At 44.2% G+C, this 21258-nt stretch overlaps 2 protein-coding genes across 5 annotated transcripts in view; both read left to right on the forward strand.

The window, feature by feature from the left end:
* LOC106593279 (ADP-ribosylation factor-like protein 6-interacting protein 1) overlaps nucleotides 1-5489 on the forward strand; it is a 51951-nt gene extending 46462 nt beyond the window's left edge. Inside the window, exon 6 of the mRNA XM_045719646.1 lies at nucleotides 2107-5489. Coding sequence (XP_045575602.1) covers nucleotides 2107-2225 — 119 coding nt within the window. The 3' untranslated portion in view covers nucleotides 2226-5489. The remainder of the gene's footprint in view (nucleotides 1-2106) is intronic.
* A 7026-nt stretch (nucleotides 5490-12515) lies between these two features.
* On the forward strand, nucleotides 12516-20398 carry LOC106594423 (zinc finger protein 391). Of its 4 annotated transcripts, none has more exons than XR_006770107.1 (3): nucleotides 12516-12826; nucleotides 16135-17745; nucleotides 17817-20398. XR_006770107.1 is itself a non-coding variant. In XM_045719647.1 (2 exons), exons 1-2 carry the CDS (start codon nucleotides 12601-12603, stop codon nucleotides 17247-17249), a joined length of 1341 nt encoding a protein of 446 aa, XP_045575603.1. In that variant the 5' UTR covers nucleotides 12516-12600; the 3' UTR covers nucleotides 17250-20398. The 4 variants fall into 4 exon arrangements, 1 of the variants encoding a protein (XP_045575603.1); XR_006770108.1 differs by having other exon boundaries at nucleotides 16135-17605; XR_006770109.1 differs by having other exon boundaries at nucleotides 12525-12826; nucleotides 16135-20029; nucleotides 20081-20398.
* The last annotated feature ends 860 nt before the right edge of the window (nucleotides 20399-21258 follow it).

The following is a 21258-nucleotide window of genomic DNA, read 5'->3' on the forward strand; positions in this document are numbered from 1 at the left end:
TGCATTGTCATCCTCCAACTGTAAAATACCACTTAGAGAGGTTATAGGTTATATATCATAGGATCAGTCCCCATTAGGGGAACCCCATAGGGTTCTGGTCAAAAGTAGTGCACTACATAGGGAATAGGGTGCCCTTTGGGAGGCAGACCTAGTCTCTTTACCCAGTTCACCAAACAAACTCTCCTACAGAATCCTGACTTGTTTAAATGTGGTGAGACATTGTTCCACTAAACATGGAGTAGATTGTTTAATAGACCCGTTAGGAACCAAACTGCACAGTGGGGGAGGGACTAACCTGAGCTTGTCCAATAAGAGAGGCTCGTTTTGCTACAGTATGCACTAATGAAAACAGCCCTTCTTTAAGCAGTATGCTGTTTAGTTTGGTCCTCCTTGCTCAGGGAATAATGTTGTTGACTGTCATATTACTGCCAGTTAAACAGCTCTGACTGATCGGCTGCTCCCACCAAAACAGATATTATTGGGACAATCATGGCCACATGACATGTACAGTTTAAGTCGGAAGTTTACATACACTTAGGATGGAGTCATTAACTCGTTTTTCAATCAGTCCACAGATTTCTTGTTAACAAATTATAGTTTTGACAAGTCGGTTAGGACATCTACTTTGTGCATGACAAGTAATTTTTCCAACAATTGTTTACAGACAGATTATTTCACTTATAATTCACTGTATTACAATTCCAGTGGGTTAGAAGTTTACATACACTAAGTTGACTGTGCCTTTAAACAGCTTGGAAAATTCCAGAAAATGATGTCATGGCTTTAGAAGCTTCTGATAGGCCAAATGACATTTGAGTCAATTGGAGGTGTACCTGTGGATGTATTTCAAGGCCTACCTTCAAACTCAGTGCCTCTTTGCTTGACATCATGGGGAAATCAAAAGAAATCAGCCAAGACCTCAGAAAAAAATTGTAGACCTCCAAGTCTGTTTCATCCTTGGGAGCAATTTCCAAATGCCTGAAGGTACCACGTTCATCTGTACAAACAATATTACACAAGTATAAACACCATGGGACCACGCAGCCGTCATACCGCTCAGGAAGGAGACACGTTCTGTCTCCTAGAGATGAACATACTTTGGTGCGAAAAGTGCAAATCAATCCCAGAACAGCAAAGGACCTTGTGAAGATGCTGTAGGTAAAACGAGTCCTATATCGACATAACCTGAAAGGCCGCTCAGCAAAGAAGAAGCCACCGCTCCAAAACCACCATTAAAAAAAAAGCCATGGGGACAAAGATCGTACTTTTTGGAGAAATGTCCTCTGGTCTGATGAAACAAAAATAGAACTGTTTGGTCATAATGACCATCGTTATGTTTGGAGGAAAAAGGGGGAGGCTTGCAAGCCGAAGAACACCATCCCAACCGTGAAGCACAGGGGTGGCAGCATCATGTTGTGGGGGTGCTTTGCCACAGGAGGGACTGGTGCACTTCACAAAATGGATGGCATCATGAGGTAGGAAAATTGTGGATATATTGAAGCAACATCTTAAGACATCACTGGAAGTTAAATGCTTGGTCACAAATGGGTCTTCCAAATGGACAATGACACCAAGCAGACTTCCAAAGTTGTGGCAAAACGGCTTAAGGACAACAAAGTCAAGGTATTGGAGTGGCCATCACAAAGCCCTGACCTCAATCCTATAGAACATTTGTGGGCAGAACTGAAAAAGTGTGTGCGAGCAAGGAGGCCTACAAATCTGACTCAATTACACCAGCTCTGTCAGGAGGAATGGGCCAAAATTCACCCAACTTATTGTGGGAAGCTTGTGGAAGGCTACCTGAAATGTTTGACCCAAGTTAAACAATTTAAAGGCAATGCTACCAAATACTAATTGAATGTATATAAACTTCTGACCCACTGGGAATGTGATGAATGAAATAAAAGCTTAAGTAAATCATTCTCTCTACTATTATTCTGACATTTCACATTCTTAAAATAAAGTGGTGATCTTAACTGACCTAAGACAAGGAATTTTTTACTAGGATTAAATGTCAGGATTTGTGAAACTGAGTTTAAATGTATTTGGCTACGGTGTATGTAAACTTCTGACTTCAACTGTAGTGACCGTTTCCTTTGTTCCCAGTGAGTTTCCTGCTCCTGCTTCCTGGTCTGAACCAGCATGGCGTCATAAGCAAGTACGCTGGCATGGCCAAGAGGGAGATCAACAAACTGCTGAAACAGAAGGAGAAGAAGAACGAGTAGAAAGAAAGGAGAAGAAGAGGGGATCTGTGAGATGAACGGGAGAGAAGAAAATGAGAGGAAGGAGAAACCCGTAGATCAAACATAAAAATGGTCTGCTCAGACCAACTCCACACACGCCCTCTCCCCCCTTGACCTCTGACCTGTCACCTAACCAACCAATCACCTGGCGGGATTTGTTTTTCAACAGGAAGTGTTTTTCCACCTATCCTCCCACGCATGCAGTCAGTCGCCATGTCGGTCAAGGCTTTAGTTCACGAGCAGACCACACTGAAACATTACAACGCACAGATATGAACCCCCCCCCCACATGGAGGTGGCCCCCAGCTGTGTCTGTCTCTAGATCCTATATGAAGGTGTTTAAGAAGCCAGTCACTTATTACTTTTGAAGTCCGAGGAAAGACTACTGAACAGAAACCTCTAGCAATATTATTATTATCCAACACCCCACACATATAATACCATCACAATATATAATACAACTCAATCTCCCAGTGAGGATGGTCAGTGTAATGGACATACTGATGGTAGGTAGTGTCAGTAATTAAATCTCCCAGTGAGGATGGTCAGTGTAATGGACATACTGATGGTAGGTAGTGTCAGTAATTAAATCTCCCAGTGAGGATGGTCAGTGTAATGGACATACTGATGGTAGGTAGTGTCAGTAATTAAATCTCCCAGTGAGGATGGTCAGTGTAATGGACATACTGATGGTAGGTAGTGTCAGTAATTAAATCTCCCAGTGAGGATGGTCAGTGTAATGGACATACTGATGGTAGGTAGTGTCAGTAATTAAATCTCCCAGTGAGGATGGTCAGTGTAATGGACATACTGATGGTAGGTAGTGTCAGTAATTAAATCTCCCAGTGAGGATGGTCAGTGTAATGGACATACTGATGGTAGGTAGTGTCAGTAATTAAATCTCCCAGTGAGGATGGTCAGTGTAATGGACATACTGATGGTAGGTAGTGTCAGTAATTAAATCTCCCAGTGAGGATGGTTAGTGTAATGGACATACTGATGGTAGGTAGTGTCAGTAATTAAATCTCCCAGTGAGGATGGTCAGTGTAATGGACATACTGATGGTAGGTAGTGTCAGTAATTAAATCTCCCAGTGAGGATGGTCAGTGTAATGGACATACTGATGGTAGGTAGTGTCAGTAATTAAATCTCCCAGTGAGGATGGTCAGTGTAATGGACATACTGATGGTAGGTAGTGTCAGTAATTAAATCTCCCAGTGAGGATGGTCAGTGTAATGGACATACTGATGGTAGGTAGTGTCAGTAATTAAATCTCCCAGTGAGGATGGTCAGTGTAATGGACATACTGATGGTAGGTAGTGTCAGTAATTAAATCTCCCAGTGAGGATGGTCAGTGTAATGGACATACTGATGGTAGGTAGTGTCAGTAATTAAATCTCCCAGTGAGGATGGTCAGTGTAATGGACATACTGATGGTAGGTAGTGTCAGTAATTAAATCTCCCAGTGAGGATGGTCAGTGTAATGGACATACTGATGGTAGGTAGTGTCAGTAATTAAATCTCCCAGTGAGGATGGTCAGTGTAATGGACATACTGATGGTAGGTAGTGTCAGTAATTAAATCTCCCAGTGAGGATGGTCAGTGTAATGGACATACTGATGGTAGGTAGTGTCAGTAATTAAATCTCCCAGTGAGGATGGTCAGTGTAATGGACATACTGATGGTAGGTAGTGTCAGTAATTAAATCTCCCAGTGAGGATGGTCAGTGTAATGGACATACTGATGGTAGGTAGTGTCAGTAATTAAATCTCCCAGTGAGGATGGTTAGTGTAATGGACATACTGATGGTAGGTAGTGTCAGTAATTAAATCTCCCAGTGAGGATGGTTAGTGTAATGGACATACTGATGGTAGGTAGTGTCAGTAATTAAATCTCCCAGTGAGGATGGTCAGTGTAATGGACATACTGATGGTAGGTAGTGTCAGTAATTAAATCTCCCAGTGAGGATGGTCAGTGTAATGGACATACTGATGGTAGGTAGTGTCAGTAATTAAATCTCCCAGTGAGGATGGTCAGTGTAATGGACATACTGATGGTAGGTAGTGTCAGTAATTAAATCTCCCAGTGAGGATGGTCAGTGTAATGGACATACTGATGGTAGGTAGTGTCAGTAATTAAATCTCCCAGTGAGGATGGTTAGTGTAATGGACATACTGATGGTAGGTAGTGTCAGTAATTAAATCTCCCAGTGAGGATGGTTAGTGTAATGGACATACTGATGGTAGGTAGTGTCAGTAATTAAATCTCCCAGTGAGGATGGTCAGTGTAATGGACATACTGATGGTAGGTAGTGTCAGTATTGTTTCAGGAGGCTGGGACACAGCTGTCGTTGTTGCTGCCATCGTTCCTTTACCTTTCAGATTCCTGCTTCTGTCTGTTTTTAAGAAACCGCACTGAAACCGTAGCTGGAACTGGAGTTTAGAGTAGAGAAGCAGACCTAGGCGACGTCCCACGTGGCACCCTATTCCCTATGTAGTGCACTACACCTATAGGCCCTGGTCAACAGTAGTGCACTATCTAGGGAATAGGGTGCCATTTGGGACTCCAAGCCTAGTCTGGTGCCGTTTGGAATATATCATTTTGGGTGTGTGTCTGAAATGGCACCCTATTCCCTATGTAGTGCACTACCCCTATAGGCCCTGGTCAACAGTAGTGCACTATCTAGGGAATAGGGTGCTATTTAAGACGCCGCCCTGGTGTGAGCTGACACTGGTTCAGAGGCACAGACCTAGGATCAGCGTAACCTGCCCCCTACCCTGACCTTACTGTCTAGTCCAGGTGATCTTTATCCTACTAGTCCCACTGCTGCTAGAGTCCTTTATCTGTCCCTCCTCTATCCCTGTCTCACCACGGTCTAAACCCAGCTCATGTTCCCTATTAGTAGGTGAACAGTCCAACGCTTGATGAAATCTACTAATAACGCTGTTAGCTGGACCTGCTAGTCTTTATCTGTCCCTCTCTCTCTCTCTCTCTCTCTCTCTCTCTCTCTCTCTCTCTCTCTCTCTCTCTCTCTCTCTCTCTCTCTCTCTCTCTCTCTCTCTCTCTCTCTCTCTCTCTCTCTGGTCGGGGGGCCTGTGATTGTAAATACGCCAATCCTCTTCCTGTCTTTATCTCTCCGTCTTGTCTGTGTTATATTCTTTACCTACTATCTCGCTGTTCCTCTCCTCTATTTCATCTGTTGTTTGAGTTCTCTACAAACAATGAATAAAGTCTGATTTAAATGAACATGGATGGCGGCTCACTCATTGATCCTGCTTTGTAGTTTATCCCTCGGGTGTTGAATGTTGTTGAAGTTAGAGAAGGAGAGGGAGGGGTGTTGATGCTGTACATAGCACTGACTGGGTCCCCCCCCAGGGCCAACCCCCACCCCCCCCCAGGGCCAACCCTCCATGTTAAATGTCCTGTCAGACAGATGTGGTTAGATGTACTGTTCTACTCCTGCCACTGGACACACACTTCACTCACGTGCGCACACACACACACACACACCCTTTCAGTCTCCTCTGGACTCCTGGCCTCACCTGAAACAGCTGAACTCCTGGCCTCACCTGAAACACACACAACGCACGCGCACACACAAACAGCTGTGGTTAGTACAGGATACTGTGGGTTTACATGAGAAAATGTAAGGGGGAAAAAAATGTGTGTTACCTGTCAGTATATCATGTTGATGCCACAGTGTTGGTCTACCAGTGGGGTCGTGGTGAGGGAGAGGGGCTAGGACTCCTGTGCTCACTGCGATAGGTCATCCAGTAGGGGGTGGGCTCCTTGGGATTGGTCCTCTCTCTCATGGCCACGCCGTCGCAATTACGAGACCAATTACTCTGACCCAGCCTATGAAGAACATTGAACTGGAGAGAGAAAGACATAGGGGGGAGATGGAGAGAGTGAAAGGTGGCGAGAGCTAGAGGGTGTAGAAGGGCCAGAGAGAGAGGGGTGTAGAAGGATGGAAGAGAGAGAGAGAGAGAGAGAGAGAGAGAATAGGGGTTTGGGGGACAGCGAGAGAGAACAAGGGGCGAAATAGAAAGATACAGGGAATATGAGAGAAAGATACAGGGGATGAGTAGAGGAAGACATCGTTGGGAGAATGGAGAGGTGTGGGAAAGAGGGAGATGAATAGAGGTGTTCCATTCTATTCAGTTGTTCAGTGGTTTCTTTCCTCTGAGGCTACAGCTCCCTCTACTGGTGACATTGAGTACTGAAGACAGCTGCCTCTATGACCATGTACTGTGGAAGGCAGCTGCCTCTATGACAATTATAGTGACTACATGAACTTATGTGTTGCACTGAGACAACACAGAATGAAATAAAGCTCAATTGATGGTCCTTCATTCATCCATTCAGAATGACAGTTGGTCGTACCGGGATGATGGCTTTGGGGTTATGGATGTCTCTGCTGTGTGTCTGTGATTGGCTGCTGGATGTGTGACTCAGGTCCAGCTGACTGGTGTGCTGGGAGGGGTAGGCGGGATCTCGGGGAAAGAAGACCAGCGGTTGGCCGTCGGCCTCCGCCCACAGTAACTCTGGAGAGAACCAGGAAGAGGATCTCAGGACACGTCATACCAAAGACACCCACGTGTGTGGTTGTGGTACAGTTCTATAATACCATCTAGTGGTACAGTCCTGACCTGAGTGTGTGGTTGTGGTACAGTTCTATAATACCATCTAGTGGTACAGTCCTGAGTGTGTGTGGTTGTGGTACAGTTCTATAATACCATCTAGTGGTACAGTCCTGACCTGAGTGTGTGGTTGTGGTACAGTTCTATAATACCATCTAGTGGTACAGTCCTGAGTGTGTGTGGTTGTGGTACAGTTCTATAATACCATCTAGTGGTACAGTCCTGAGTGTGTGTGGTTGTGGTACAGTTCTATAATACCATCTAGTGGTACAGTCCTGAGTGTGTGTGGTTGTGGTACAGTTCTATAATACCATCTAGTGGTACAGTCCTGAGTGTGTGTGGTGTTGGTACAGTTCTATAATACCATCTAGTGGTACAGTCCTGAGTGTGTGTGGTTGTGGTACAGTTCTATAATACCATCTAGTGGTACAGTCCTGACCTGAGTGTGTGCGGTGTTGGTACAGTTCTATAATACCATCTAGTGGTACAGTCCTGAGTGTGTGTGGTTGTGGTACAGTTCTATAATACCATCTAGTGGTACAGTCCTGACCTGAGTGTGTGGTTGTGGTACAGTTCTATAATACCATCTAGTGGTACAGTCCTGAGTGTGTGTGGTTGTGGTACAGTTCTATAATACCATCTAGTGGTACAGTCCTGACCTGAGTGTGTGGTTGTGGTACAGTTCTATAATACCATCTAGTGGTACAGTCCTGAGTGTGTGTGGTTGTGGTACAGTTCTATAATACCATCTAGTGGTACAGTCCTGAGTGTGTGTGGTTGTGGTACAGTTCTATAATACCATCTAGTGGTACAGTCCTGAGTGTGTGGTGTTGGTACAGTTCTATAATACCATCTAGTGGTACAGTCCTGAGTGTGTGTGGTGTTGGTACAGTTCTATAATACCATCTAGTGGTACAGTCCTGAGTGTGTGTGGTTGTGGTACAGTTCTATAATACCATCTAGTGGTACAGTCCTGACCTGAGTGTGTGCGGTGTTGGTACTGTTCTATAATACCATCTAGTGGTACAGTCCTGAGTGTGTGTGGTTGTGGTACAGTTCTATAATACCATCTAGTGGTACAGTCCTGAGTGTGTGTGGTGTTGGTACAGTTCTATAATACCATCTAGTGGTACAGTCCTGAGTGTGTGTGGTGTTGGTACAGTTCTATAATACCATCTAGTGGTACAGTCCTGAGTGTGTGTGGTGTTGGTACAGTTCTATAATACCATCTAGTGGTACAGTCCTGAGTGTGTGTGGTGTTGGTACAGTTCTATAATACCATCTAGTGGTACAGTCCTGAGTGTGTGTGGTGTTGGTACAGTTCTATAATACCATCTAGTGGTACAGTCCTGAGTGTGTGTGGTTGTGGTACAGTTCTATAATACCATCTAGTGGTACAGTCCTGAGTGTGTGTGGTAGTGTAGCTGGTCCCAGATCCCTGTGGGTCCCCTAGTGACAGGGTGCTCTGGTGCATCAGACGCCCAGGCCTCGGGCCTGAAGACTGGGGCTTGCCTGGACCCCGCTGCCCAGCCGGGGCCTCTCGGATGTGGGTCATCCGGCTGCCCATGGGCACACTGTCCACCTTACTACCCTAACAAATCGCAATGCAATAAAGAATGTGATTAATTATTATTTGTATTTTCTATTTGTAGTCTAAACACAGTCCCCACCATTGTTGACAAAAATAAAATCCTTCATTTTATTATAAGATACACTGTTATAAGGAAATGATTTATTAAACCAAATGTTATCATGTGAAAAAATGTAATGGCATAGCTTCATACAGTAACTAATAAAGACGTTCTTCTCGGTAATGTTTTGTACCCAAACTCCAGCCAAGAAGCACAATATCGGAAGTTCTAAATCATTGTTGGAACTTCTGTTGTTATGGATACAAGTAAACAATTCTAGCAACAACATAGATATAGAATTAAAAGACAGGAGAGACCACTTTTAGCATTACGACATTTTAGTGCCTGAGAGGCACTGGATTTTTTTTGTTTGTATTATTATTCTTTTTAGCTTGGAGTCAGTCATATTGAGACGCAGGTGACTCATTTAGAAACGTTGCCCAAATATTTCCCAAAACATCAGTGCGCCAGTTTTCACACAAAAGGCATTTATAAAAACTGAACTTGACGTGCTCATCCTCACGCGAACGTTAGACCATGCGTGTGCAGTGTCCAGTGGTTGAAGTAGGTCTATTGCTTTGCAAGAAGGCAAACGCAGCCTAGTAGTAGTAACCTTGCGTAAATGGAGAATATATAATGAAACTCTTATAACAAAAAACAGGTAGCTAAATAGAATAACAAGATGCAGTAATTTGCCCTCGCTACAGATGGCTATATCGGTCCGTTAATACAGGACTAGTAAAGGTCCAATATGCTAGTATAGTAGCATATATAGTAGCATATATATATATATATATATGTAGCATATTGGACCTTTACTAATATATATATATGTTTTTTAAATGTTTTAATTATTATTACAATTTCTCGGGGTGCTTCAGCAACCCTACTCCTGCGGCTATGCATCTGAATACTTAAGCCTCAAGTAGACTAAATGTAATTTATAAACATAATACATACAGTGCATTCTGAAAGTATTCAGACCGCTTGACATTTTCCACATTTTGTTACGTTACAGCCTTATTCTTATTCAATATACACACAATACCCCATAATGACATCACAATACCCCATAATGACATCACAATACCCCATAATGACATCACAATACCCCATAATGACAAAGTCAAAACAAAAAAGAAATACCTTATTTACATAAGTATTCAGACCCTTTGCTATTTGACTCAAAACTGAGCTCAGGTGCATTCTGTTTCCATTGATCATCCTTGAGATGTTTCTACAATTTGATTGGAGTCCACCTGTGGTAAATTCAATTGATCGGATATGATTTGGAAAGGCACACACCTGTCTATATAAGGTCCCACAGTTGTCAGAGCAAAAACCAAGCCATGAGGTCGCAGGAATTTCCCATAGAGATCCGAGACAGAATTGTGTCGAGGCACAGATCTGGGTAAGGGAACCAAAACATTTCTGCAGCATTGAAGGTCCCCAAGAACACAGTGGCCTACATCATTCTTTAGTGGAAGAAGTTTGGAACCACCAATACTCTTCCTAGAGCTGTCCGCCCAGCCAAACTGAGCAATCGGGGGAGAAGGGCCCTGGTCAGGGAGGTAACCAGAACCCGATGGTCACTCTGACAGAGCTCCAGAGTTCCTCTGTGGAGAACCATCTCTGCAGCACTCCACCAATCAGGCCTTTATGGTAGAGTGGCCAGACAGAAGCCACTCCTCAGTAAAAAGCACATGACAGCCCACTTGGAGTTTGCCAAAAGGCACCTAAAGACTCTCAGACCATGAGAAACAAGATTCTCTGATCTGAAGAAACCAAGATTGAACTCTTTGGCCTGAATGCCAAGCGTCAGGTCTGGAGGAAACCTGGCAACATCCCTACGGTGAAGCATGGTGGTGGCAGCATCATGCTGTGGGGATGTTTTTCAGCAGCAGGGACTGGGAGACTAGTTAGGATCGAGGGAAAGATGAATGGAGCAAAGTACAGAGAGATCCTTGATGAAAACCTGCTCCAGAGTGTTCAGGACCTCAGACTGGGGCAAAAGGTTTACATTCCAACAGGACAACGACCCCAAGCACTCAGCCAAGACAACACAGTAGTGGCTTCGGGACAAGTCTCTAAATGTCCTTGAGTGGCCCAGCCAGAGCCCGGACTTGAACCCGATCGAACATCTCTGGAGAGACCTGAAAATAGCGGTGCAGCGATTCTCCCCATCCAACCTGACAGAGCTTGAGAGGATCTATCTGCCGAGAAGAATGGGAGAAACTCCCTAAATACAGGTGTGCCAAGCTTGTAGCGTCATACCCAAGAAGACTCGAGGCTGTAATCACTGCCAAACGTGCTTCAACAAAGTACTGCGTTAAGGGTCTTAAAATATTCTAAAACCTGTTTTTGATTTGTCATTATGGGGTATTGTGTGTAGATTAATTGACGTAACAAAATGTGGAAAAAGTCAAGGGGTCTGAATACTTTGCGAATGCACTGGATATCATAATCGCTGCATTACACATTTCTCACCTTTTCTGGCCATGATGAGTTCATATTCCCAAAGTAGCTATGCAACAAATAACCATGCGCATCGCTCATTTAATTGGGTCTATTAGAGAGGCTATTATAATGTCTAGGTTTTGCTCTAGTCTATGCATCCAACAGGCAGCTCAGTTTATTACCTAGGGTACTGGGGGGTAACTAGCCCTCCCCTAAGATCAATGTCTAATTGCTGACACAAGAAAGCAATGTTTGGAAAATAAATGGTATGTGGATGAAGGTTATGCGTAGGCGAATAAACTATAAAGGGAAATAAATATCTACAGTTTACACTTTTTTGTTTATTTCATGAAACTTTGTTTTTAGAAAAGGGGCAACAGTTACCCCGATAGAAGATTATCAATCAAATGTATTTATATAGCCCTTCTTACATCAGCTGATATCTCAAAGTGCTCTACAGAAACCCAGCCTAAAACCCCAAACAGCAAGCAATGCAGGTGTAGAAGCACGGTGGCTAGGAAAAACTCCCTAGAAAGGCCAAAACCTAGGAAGAAACCTAGAGAGGAACCAGGCTATTTTTAACATTTTACGTTTTAGTCATTTAGCAGACGCTCTTATCCAGAGTGACTTACAGTAGTGAATGCATACATTTCATACATAAAAAAATAAATAATCCGTACTGTGAGGGGTGGCCAGTCCTCTTCTGGCTGTGCCGGGTGGAGATTATAACAGAACATTGCCAAGATGTTCAAATATTCATAGATGACCAGCAGGGTCAAATAATAATAATCACAGTGGCATAGGATTTCACACAAGTGTGTTAAAATCCATTTAATTCGTTTTATTTAGTCATTCTTTAGTATGTAATACTTAAAAGCTAAGTCTAGTTGTCTTACTTTTATTATTTAATAGGTCCTCGTGAGAGCCAGTTTCATTATAACACATGATGGTTTTTGCGACTGCACTTGAAGAAACTTTCAAAGTTCTTGACATTTTCCGTATTGACTGACCTTCCTGTCTTAAAGTAATGATGGACTGTCGTTTCTCTTTGCTTATTTGAGCTGTTCTTGCCATAATATGGACTTGGTCTTTTACCAAATCGGGGTATATTCTGTATACCACCCCTACCTTGTCACAACACAACAGACTGGCTCAAACACATTAAGAAGGAAAGAAATTCCAGAAATTAACTTTTAACAAGGCACACCTGTTCATTAAAATGCATTCCAGGGGACTTCATCATGAAGCTGGTTGAGAGAATGTCAAGAGTATGCAAAGCTGTCATCGAGGCAAAGGGTGGCTACTTTGAAGAATCTAAAATATATTTTGATTTGTTTAACACTTTTTTGGTTACTACATGATTCCATATGTGTTATTTCATAGTTTTGATGTCCACTCTTATTCTACAATGTAGAAAATAGTAAAAATAAAGAAAAACCCTTGAATGAGTAGGTGTTTCCAAACTTTTGTTTGGTGCTGTATATATAATTATTTAGTTTTTTGTGAAAGTACCAGTTTTTACGCCACCCAGTAGGTGGCGGCAATATACCTTTTTGGATGTAGTCTGTAAACCTTAAAGAAGAAGAAGAAACTCATGGACGACAGTCTCAAGTTAAATGTTTCTTCAAAATGGCGAAACCACAGTTGTTGACTGTGTTTATAGCCAAGCGATTAATATCGGCAGCCGTTAACATATTTGGGATAGAGGAAAGGTGGATAGCCCAGTACCAGGAGCCACTAGCAGCAGTGACTGTTGAGATAATGGCGGCGGTGGAAACGACGATTGAACAAGAACTCTCTCGTTCAAAGGAGGAGATTGAACGTCTACGGAGGCTTCTTCTGGAGTTGGGAGCAGGTTCGTAGATAGGTCTTTAAAGAGAGCGAGAGGGGGTGGTTTACACGGGTAACAAATAACCATCAGAGGGCAGCTAGTTTAGCCCATAACATGGCTAGAATGCGCTGTTTTTAAGCAACGCTGGTGTATTTCAGGGGAGAACGAAGCCACCGCACGAACTTCAAGGCCGCCCACGTTACTGCCGGCATTGTTAGCAGAAAACAAGATAACCCATTATAGTGAATAGGAAAATGCCAATCTTCGTGTAAATAAACACATTTCGAAAACAATTATTGTACCAATAAATGCTTCCAATACTCCAGATGTACACAAGTTAAGGATAATTTAGTAGCTAATGGCAGCCTGCAGTACCCCGGTTGAACATCAGCTTGACAAACTCAATGAGAGGGGCGCCACTGAGCTGCCTGCAACATAACTTTCTGGAGTAGCTGAAACAGCGCGTGTTATTGCCGCGTTTAAGACACCTGGGAGCTCGGAAAATACGAGTTCAAATCATGACGTCAGTGATCGGAAAGTCGGAGCTCTGGAAATGGATGACTGATAAAAAAATTCCCAATCTGAGTTCGTTTTTTCCCCGAGTTCCCAGTTGTTTTGAACGCACCGAAGTCGGATATTTCCGAGTTCCCAGTTTTAAACGAGGCATTAGTCTACATACATTTCACTCATGAGAAGCCATCAGAACCGGCTTCAAATGTGCTATTGAGTCTTCACATAGAATGAATGGTGTCACGTGATCGATGGCTTTGTCTATTCAAATTGCCTTTGGCGTATTTACGCTGGTGTTGCTTTGAATTGCCTTGCAAAAAACCTGAGCAGTCCGCGGGAAGCCGGAAGTTAATTAAATACAATTCAATTTGCTGTGGCGGTGGACTTGGACTGTTGGTCATTATAACGGGGAATTTGAAATAAAATATCTAAAGGAATATATTATTAAGCAGACTTTCCGTTATCAGCCAAGCTGGAATAGATTCCCACCTGCAGCTCTGCTGTTGGAAATGGCTTGTTCTGAGTAGTCAGAGGCACTGGGGCAAAATGTGTCTCGGAAAACGCCACATTTATTTTCCAATTATCCAAAATCTTTAGTGACCACAGAGTGTCAGGACACCTGCTTAACGTCCCATCTGAAAGACAGCACCCTACACAGGGCAATGTCCCCAATCACTGCCTTGGGATATTTTTTTAAACTAGAGGAAACAGTGCCTCCTACTGTCCCTCCAACACCACTTCCAGCTGGTCTCCCATCCAAAGACCAACCAGGACTGACCCTGCTTAGCTTGAGTGGTTAACCAGCAGTGGTATGCAGGGTGGTATGTTGCTGGCCAACCGCATATAAGAGTAATGTGATGTAGCCTAATGTAAGTAGCTAAGGCCTCTGGGATGTGATGTAGCCTAATGTAAGTAGCTACGGTCTCTGGGATGTGATGTAGCCTAATGTAAGTAGCTAAGGCCTCTGGGATGTGATGTAGCCTAATGTAAGTAGCTAAGCCCTCTGGGATGTGATGTAGCCTAATGTAAGTAGCTAAGCCCTCTGGGATGTGATGTAGCCTAATGTAAGTAGCTAAGGTCTCTGGGATGTGATGTAGCCTAATGTAAGTAGCTAAGGTCTCTGGGATGTGATGTAGCCTAATGTAAGTAGCTAAGGCCTCTGGGATGTGATGTAGCCTAATGTAAGTAGCTAAGGCCTCTGGGATGTGATGTAGCCTAATGTAAGTAGCTAAGCCCTCTGGGATGTGATGTAGCCTAATGTAAGTAGCTAAGGCCTCTGGGATGTGATGTAGCCTAATGTAAGTAGCTAAGGTCTCTGGGATGTGATGTAGCCTAATGTAAGTAGCTAAGCCCTCTGGGATGTGATGTAGCCTAATGTAAGTAGCTAAGGCCTCTGGGATGTGATGTAGCCTAATGTAAGTAGCTAAGGCCTCTGGGATGTGATGTAGCCTAATGTAAGTAGCTAAGGCCTCTGGGATGTGATGTAGCCTAATGTAAGTAGCTAAGGTCTCTGGGATGTGATGTAGCCTAATGTAAGTAGCTAAGGTCTCTGGGATGTGATGTAGCCTAATGTAAGTAGCTAAGCCCTCTGGGATGTGATGTAGCCTAATGTAAGTAGCTAAGGCCTCTGGGATGTGATGTAGCCTAATGTAAGTAGCTAAGGCCTCTGGGATGTGATGTAGCCTAATGTAAGTAGCTAAGGTCTCTGGGATGTGATGTAGCCTAATGTAAGTAGCTAAGGTCTCTGGGATGTGATGTAGCCTAATGTAAGTAGCTAAGGTCTCTGGGATGTGATGTAGCCTAATGTAAGTAGCTAAGGCCTCTGGGATGTGATGTAGCCTAATGTAAGTAGCTAAGGCCTCTGGGATGTGATGTAGCCTAATGTAAGTAGCTAAGGCCTCTGGGATGTGATGTAGCCTAATGTAAGTAGCTAAGCCCTCTGGGATGTGATGTAGCCTAATGTAAGTAGCTAAGGTCTCTGGGATGTGATGTAGCCTAATGTAAGTAGCTAAGGCCTCTGGGATGTGATGTAGCCTAATGTAAGTAGCTAAGGCCTCTGGGATGTGATGTAGCCTAATGTAAGTAGCTAAGCCCTCTGGGATGTGATGTAGCCTAATGTAAGTAGCTAAGCCCTCTGGGATGTGATGTAGCCTAATGTAAGTAGCTAAGCCCTCTGGGATGTGATGTAGCCTAATGTAAGTAGCTAAGGTCTCTGGGATGTGATGTAGCCTAATGTAAGTAGCTAAGCCCTCTGGGATGTGATGTAGCCTAATGTAAGTAGCTAAGCCCTCTGGGATGTGATGTAGCCTAATGTAAGTAGCTAAGGTCTCTGGGATGTGATGTAGCCTAATGTAAGTAGCTAAGGTCTCTGGGATGTGATGTAGCCTAATGTAAGTAGCTAAGGTCTCTGGGATGTGATGTAGCCTAATGTAAGTAGCTAAGGCCTCTGGGATGTGATGTAGCCTAATGTAAGTAGCTAAGCCCTCTGGGATGTGATGTAGCCTAATGTAAGTAGCTAAGGCCTCTGGGATGTGATGTAGCCTAATGTAAGTAGCTAAGCCCTCTGGGATGTGATGTAGCCTAATGTAAGTAGCTAAGCCCTCTGGGATGTGATGTAGCCTAATGTAAGTAGCTAAGCCCTCTCATCCCTTGTCATTTCTCATTGTGGCCAAAGCAAAGAGCAGCCAGCCTCCTGGCTAGATTCACTACTATGTGCTTTATCCCTTCAGCCTCAGCAGAGCATAGACACGTGAGTGTATCTGGATACATTTGAAATGTCTTTGTTTTTGTCTAACTGGCTAATTATTCCATCTCCTCTCCAGACCCCCAGCAGCTAACTGTCCCTGAAGAGGAGGTTCCCCCTGAGGAGCAGCACTGTGAGCAGGAGTGGAGCCCCAGTCTGGGGGAGCAGGACCCAGAGCCCACACAGATTAAAGAGGAACAGGAGGAACTCAGGACGAGTCAGGAGGAAGAGCAGCTTCACAGACTTGAGTCTGATTCCACAGATGTTGTAGAGTTCATATTTCTTGCTCCTCGCTGTGTGGAAAAGTACTCTGATCAGGACAGAGAGAGGTACACTCTACCCATCAACACAACTGAACAGATCCAAACAGAACCTAATGGAGAGGACTACAGAGTATCAGAACCAACCAGTGACTCTCTGTTCCTCTCTGCAGTAAATCCAGACTGTTCTGCAGCTCACAGTGAAATCATTGTAAGTGTGGATGAGGATGAGAGCGAGGAACCTGTGTTAAAGACCCTCAAATCAAGGAGGACACAGGCAGAGAAACGACAACGCTCTCAAGTCTTCACTGAGGCCAAGACAACCAGTGAGCTGAAAGAACCACTGAAGTCTGACACAAATAAGAAGCCATTCAAATGTCCTGTGTGCAGTAAACGCTATAAGACACTAGGCGGGTTAAAAACACATCAGAGAATTCACTCAACTAAAAATAATCATCACTGCAAGAAATGTGGCAAATCATTTAGCTTGTTGCAGCAATGGAAGAACCATATGCAGACTCACACAGAGGAATCGCCTACATGTCATGTGTGCAGTAAAAGTTTTAAACTACCAAACCATCTGAAAACTCATATGAGGTGCCACACCGTGGCACCTTATATGGATTCAGGAGATAATCCATATAAGTGTCCTCTTTGTGTCAGTTCCCTTATGTCATCAAATGAACTAAAACATATTTACTTGGGAGAGAAACCAGAGAATCCATCGTGCCTCTGCAGCGATTGTGGCAAATGCTTCCCAACTATGAAAACCCTGAGAGACCATATGAGGACCACACATGAAGAAAGAAGGCATCAGTGCTCTGTTTGTGGAGATGTTTTTATGTCATTGGGTTCTCTTAAAGTTCACCAGAGAGTTCACACTGGAGAGAAACCCCACCAGTGTTCTGTTTGTGGGAAATATTTTGCATTGTAGGGATGGGAAGTTTGGCTCTTTTTACAGACTCTGATCTTTTGACTCGTTTAAATCAAAATAACTAATCTTTTGCCAAATTTCTTTCGAGTCAGTAATGCCCAGAGCATGCAGGACCCACTCCCGGTGAATGATGAAATTATTCTACAAGTCTCTCGTTCACTATAAGGGGCTTATTGGAGCTGTCATTTGTAAAAGTGTCTTTAAGCAATGTATATTTGTGATTGCCATAAATACAAAAATCTAGGTACGGCCTGACTAGGAAGGAGGACTAGGTACGGCCTGACTAGGAAGGAGGACTAGGTACGGCCTGACCAGGAAGGAGGACTAGGTACGGCCTGACTAGGAAGGAGGACTAGGTACGGCCTGACTAGGAAGGAGGACTAGGTACGGCCTGACTAGGAAGGAGGACTAGGTACGGCCTGACTAGGAAGGAGGACTAGGTACGGCCTGACTAGGAAGGAGGACTAGGTACGGCCTGACTAGGAAGGAGGACTAGGTACGGCCTGACCAGAAAGGAGGACTAGGTACGGCCTGACTAGGAAGGAGGACTAGGTACGGCCTGACTAGGTACGGCCTGACTAGGAAGGAGGACTAGGTACGGCCTGACTAGGAAGGAGGACTAGGTACGGCCTGACTAGGAAGGAGGACTAGGTACGGCCTGACTAGGAAGGAGGACTAGGTACGGCCTGACTAGGAAGGAGGACTAGGTACGGCCTGACTAGGAAGGAGGACTAGGTACGGCCTGACTAGGAAGGAGGACTAGGTACGGCCTGACTAGGAAGGAGGACTAGGTACGGCCTGACTAGGAAGGAGGACTAGGTACGGCCTGACCAGATTGCCAAGGCATTCCGTCAAGAGTCATTACAGGGGCTTGACTGCTGTGAGGGTAATATGCACAATATAATTCACACACTGCAGCACCCCCAAACGATTTGTGTTCCAGTTTGTTGAGCAGAGGCAGTGTATCATCATAACATTCAATTATTAATGAATTAGGGGCGGCAGGTAGCCTAGTGGTCAGAGGGGCGGCAGGTAGCCTAGTGGTCAGAGGGGCGGCAGGTAGCCTAGTGGTCAGAGGGGCGGCAGGTAGCCTAGTGGTCAGAGGGGCGGCAGGTAGCCTAGTGGTCAGAGGGGCGGCAGGTAGCCTAGTGGTTAGAGCGTTGGACTAGTAACTGAAAGATTGCAAGGTCGAATCCCCGAGCTGACAAGGTAATAATCTGTCATTCTGCCCCTGAACAAGGCAGTTAACCCACTGTTCCTAGGCCGTCATTGAAAATTAGAATTTGTTCTTAAATGACTTGCCTAATTAAATAAAGGTAAATGATAATTGTATTAATTCTTGCACCATGCGTTCAGTTATCAGATCTAAACAGGTCTTTTTGTTCACTGCGCTCTCTGCAGGCTTATCTTTCCCTGCCTGGCTATATGACAGACAGCTGTTGGTCAGAGCACGTCTCTGGAGCCGCTGAGCCGGAGGAGGAGGAGCGTGTGTCAATCCTATAGTAGGACTCAATGCGGCCAGCAGGTCAAACGAACAACTAAAATGAACGAGTCACTCAGAAAAATGAGTCCGTAAAAAGAGTCGTTCACAAAAAAAAAAGAATCGTTCGCAACCTGACAACGCAATAGTGATGTGCAGTTTATCAGAAACCACCAGGGAGTTCACTCTGGAGAGAAACGTTGTCAGGTTATCTGAAACCACCAGGGAGTTCACTCTGGAGAGAAACGTTGTCAGGTTATCTGAAACCACCAGGGAGTTCACTCTGGAGAGAAACGTTGTCAGGTTATCAGAAACCACCAGGGAGTTCACTCTGGAGAGAAACGTTGTCAGGTTATCTGAAACCACCAGGGAGTTCACTCTGGAGAGAAACGTTGTCAGGTTATCTGAAACCACCAGGGAGTTCACTCTGGAGAGAAACGTTGTCAGGTTATCAGAAACCACCAGGGAGTTCACTCTGGAGAGAAACGTTGTCAGGTTATCTGAAACCACCAGGGAGTTCACTCTGGAGAGAAACGTTGTCAGGTTATCTGAAACCACCAGGGAGTTCACTCTGGAGAGAAACGTTGTCAGGTTATCTGAAACCACCAGGGAGTTCACTCTGGAGAGAAACGTTGTCAGGTTATCTGAAACCACCAGGGAGTTCACTCTGGAGAGAAACGTTGTCAGGTTATCTGAAACCACCAGGGAGTTCACTCTGGAGAGAAACGTTGTCAGGTTATCAGAAACCACCAGGGAGTTCACTCTGGAGAGAAACGTTGTCAGGTTATCAGAAACCACCAGGGAGTTCACTCTGGAGAGAAACGTTGTCAGGTTATCAGAAACCACCAGGGAGTTCACTCTGGAGAGAAACGTTGTCAGGTTATCAGAAACCACCAGGGAGTTCACTCTGGAGAGAAACGTTGTCAGGTTATCAGAAACCACCAGGGAGTTCACTCTGGAGAGAAACGTTGTCAGGTTATCTGAAACCACCAGGGAGTTCACTCTGGAGAGAAACGTTGTCAGGTTATCAGAAACCACCAGGGAGTTCACTCTGGAGAGAAACGTTGTCAGGTTATCAGAAACCACCAGGGAGTTCACTCTGGAGAGAAACGTTGTCAGGTTATCAGAAACCACCAGGGAGTTCACTCTGGAGAGAAACCGTTCTGCTGCCACTGCTTTAAAAATTGACTGAACTTGTAGAACATGGTAGAAAGTCAGTTGTTTTCAAAGAGAGCAGTCAGTCAGTGTCCTGGCACCAGGAGTCCCTATTCATCTATGATAGAAGACAGTGTCCTGAGTGGTATTATATCTCAACCCTGTTCATCTATGATAGAAGACAGTGTCCTGAGTGGTATTATATCTCAACCCTGTTCATCTATGATAGAAGACAGTGTCCTGAGTGGTATTATATCTCAACCCTGTTCATCTATGATAGAAGACAGTGTCCTGAGTGGTATTATATCTCAACCCTGTTCATCTATGATAGAAGACAGTGTCCTGAGTGGTATTATATCTCAAAAGGACACTTGTTTTTGTTGTGTGAAGTTTCATTGTTCACTAACCATGTCTGATTTTAACATTGTTATTGAACGACTATTAATCTGTCTTTTCTGTTTGATCAAACCCATGAATAAACTGACAAAGGCACATTGTCCACAAGCAGACTGCACTTGACTTTTAAAGGCAATTCTTTTGTGATGTTTATGGAGATTCAAGTTAAATGTTGAGGATGATGGCTAAGGTGAATTACGATCTGCAGTTCAAACAACAACAACGCGGAAACCCCGCCACTGTTTTGGTAAACAGCTGAGTGATGGGTCTGGAGAAATGTAACCACTCTGACATTAGACATGTTGAAATTCATAAACGGAGCTTTCAATGCTAGAACCATCCATGAGATCAGAATGGTAGTTTTAACCTCAGCCAAGATTCAAGGCCATCAGGGATTTGGACAATGCAGCATTTTAAAGGTAATTTTCCAATGACTGACAAATGTGGCATGTACAGTTAGTGCGGTCTCCGAGAACGAGAAAATATTGCCATTGAAAGGGGCGATCGGATTGAACCTAGTTCCCCGATTTGAGGCTATACAGTGTTGGTTTGCTATACCGCGGTTGAAATTGAAAGGTAATTTCCGATGGAGCTGAAAGCGTTTACCGGTAAATGCAGTCTTCACAAACACGGGAACATTGATTTTTAACATTGCCTTCAAATTTCAATTGCGCTGTAGCGCGGATCTTCAGCTCTACAGATTGAATCCTTGGCTTGTTTACAAACGAGTAAAACAACCCTGTATTTTAGGTCCTTCTGGAGTTACACCGTTGAAATAGTTATTCAGTTGGAGCTCATGATGGATTTATACGTTATATTACTCAGGAATCGATGGGTATAGGCTGTGTACAAAACACCCTCCATGACTGACTGACCAGCTGAAACATGGCAGACTGACCAGCTGAAACATGGCAGACTGACCAGCTGAAACATGGCAGACTGACCAGCTGAAACATGACAGACTGACCAGCTGAAACA

This window comes from Salmo salar, chromosome ssa06 (assembly GCF_905237065.1).
Source record: "Salmo salar chromosome ssa06, Ssal_v3.1, whole genome shotgun sequence".
NCBI classification, from domain to species: domain Eukaryota; kingdom Metazoa; phylum Chordata; class Actinopteri; order Salmoniformes; family Salmonidae; genus Salmo; species Salmo salar.

What these genes read in the sequence shown, in the direction of transcription:
- LOC106594423 (XM_045719647.1), top strand. Translation starts at nt 12,601, where the DNA reads ATGGCGAAACCACAGTTGTTGACTGTGTTTATAGCCAAGCGATTAATA. An exon ending in TCTTCTGGAGTTGGGAGCAG is followed by an intron (nt 12,827 to 16,134) that starts GTTCGTAGATAG and finishes TCTCCTCTCCAG; the next exon opens with ACCCCCAGCAGCTAACTGTC.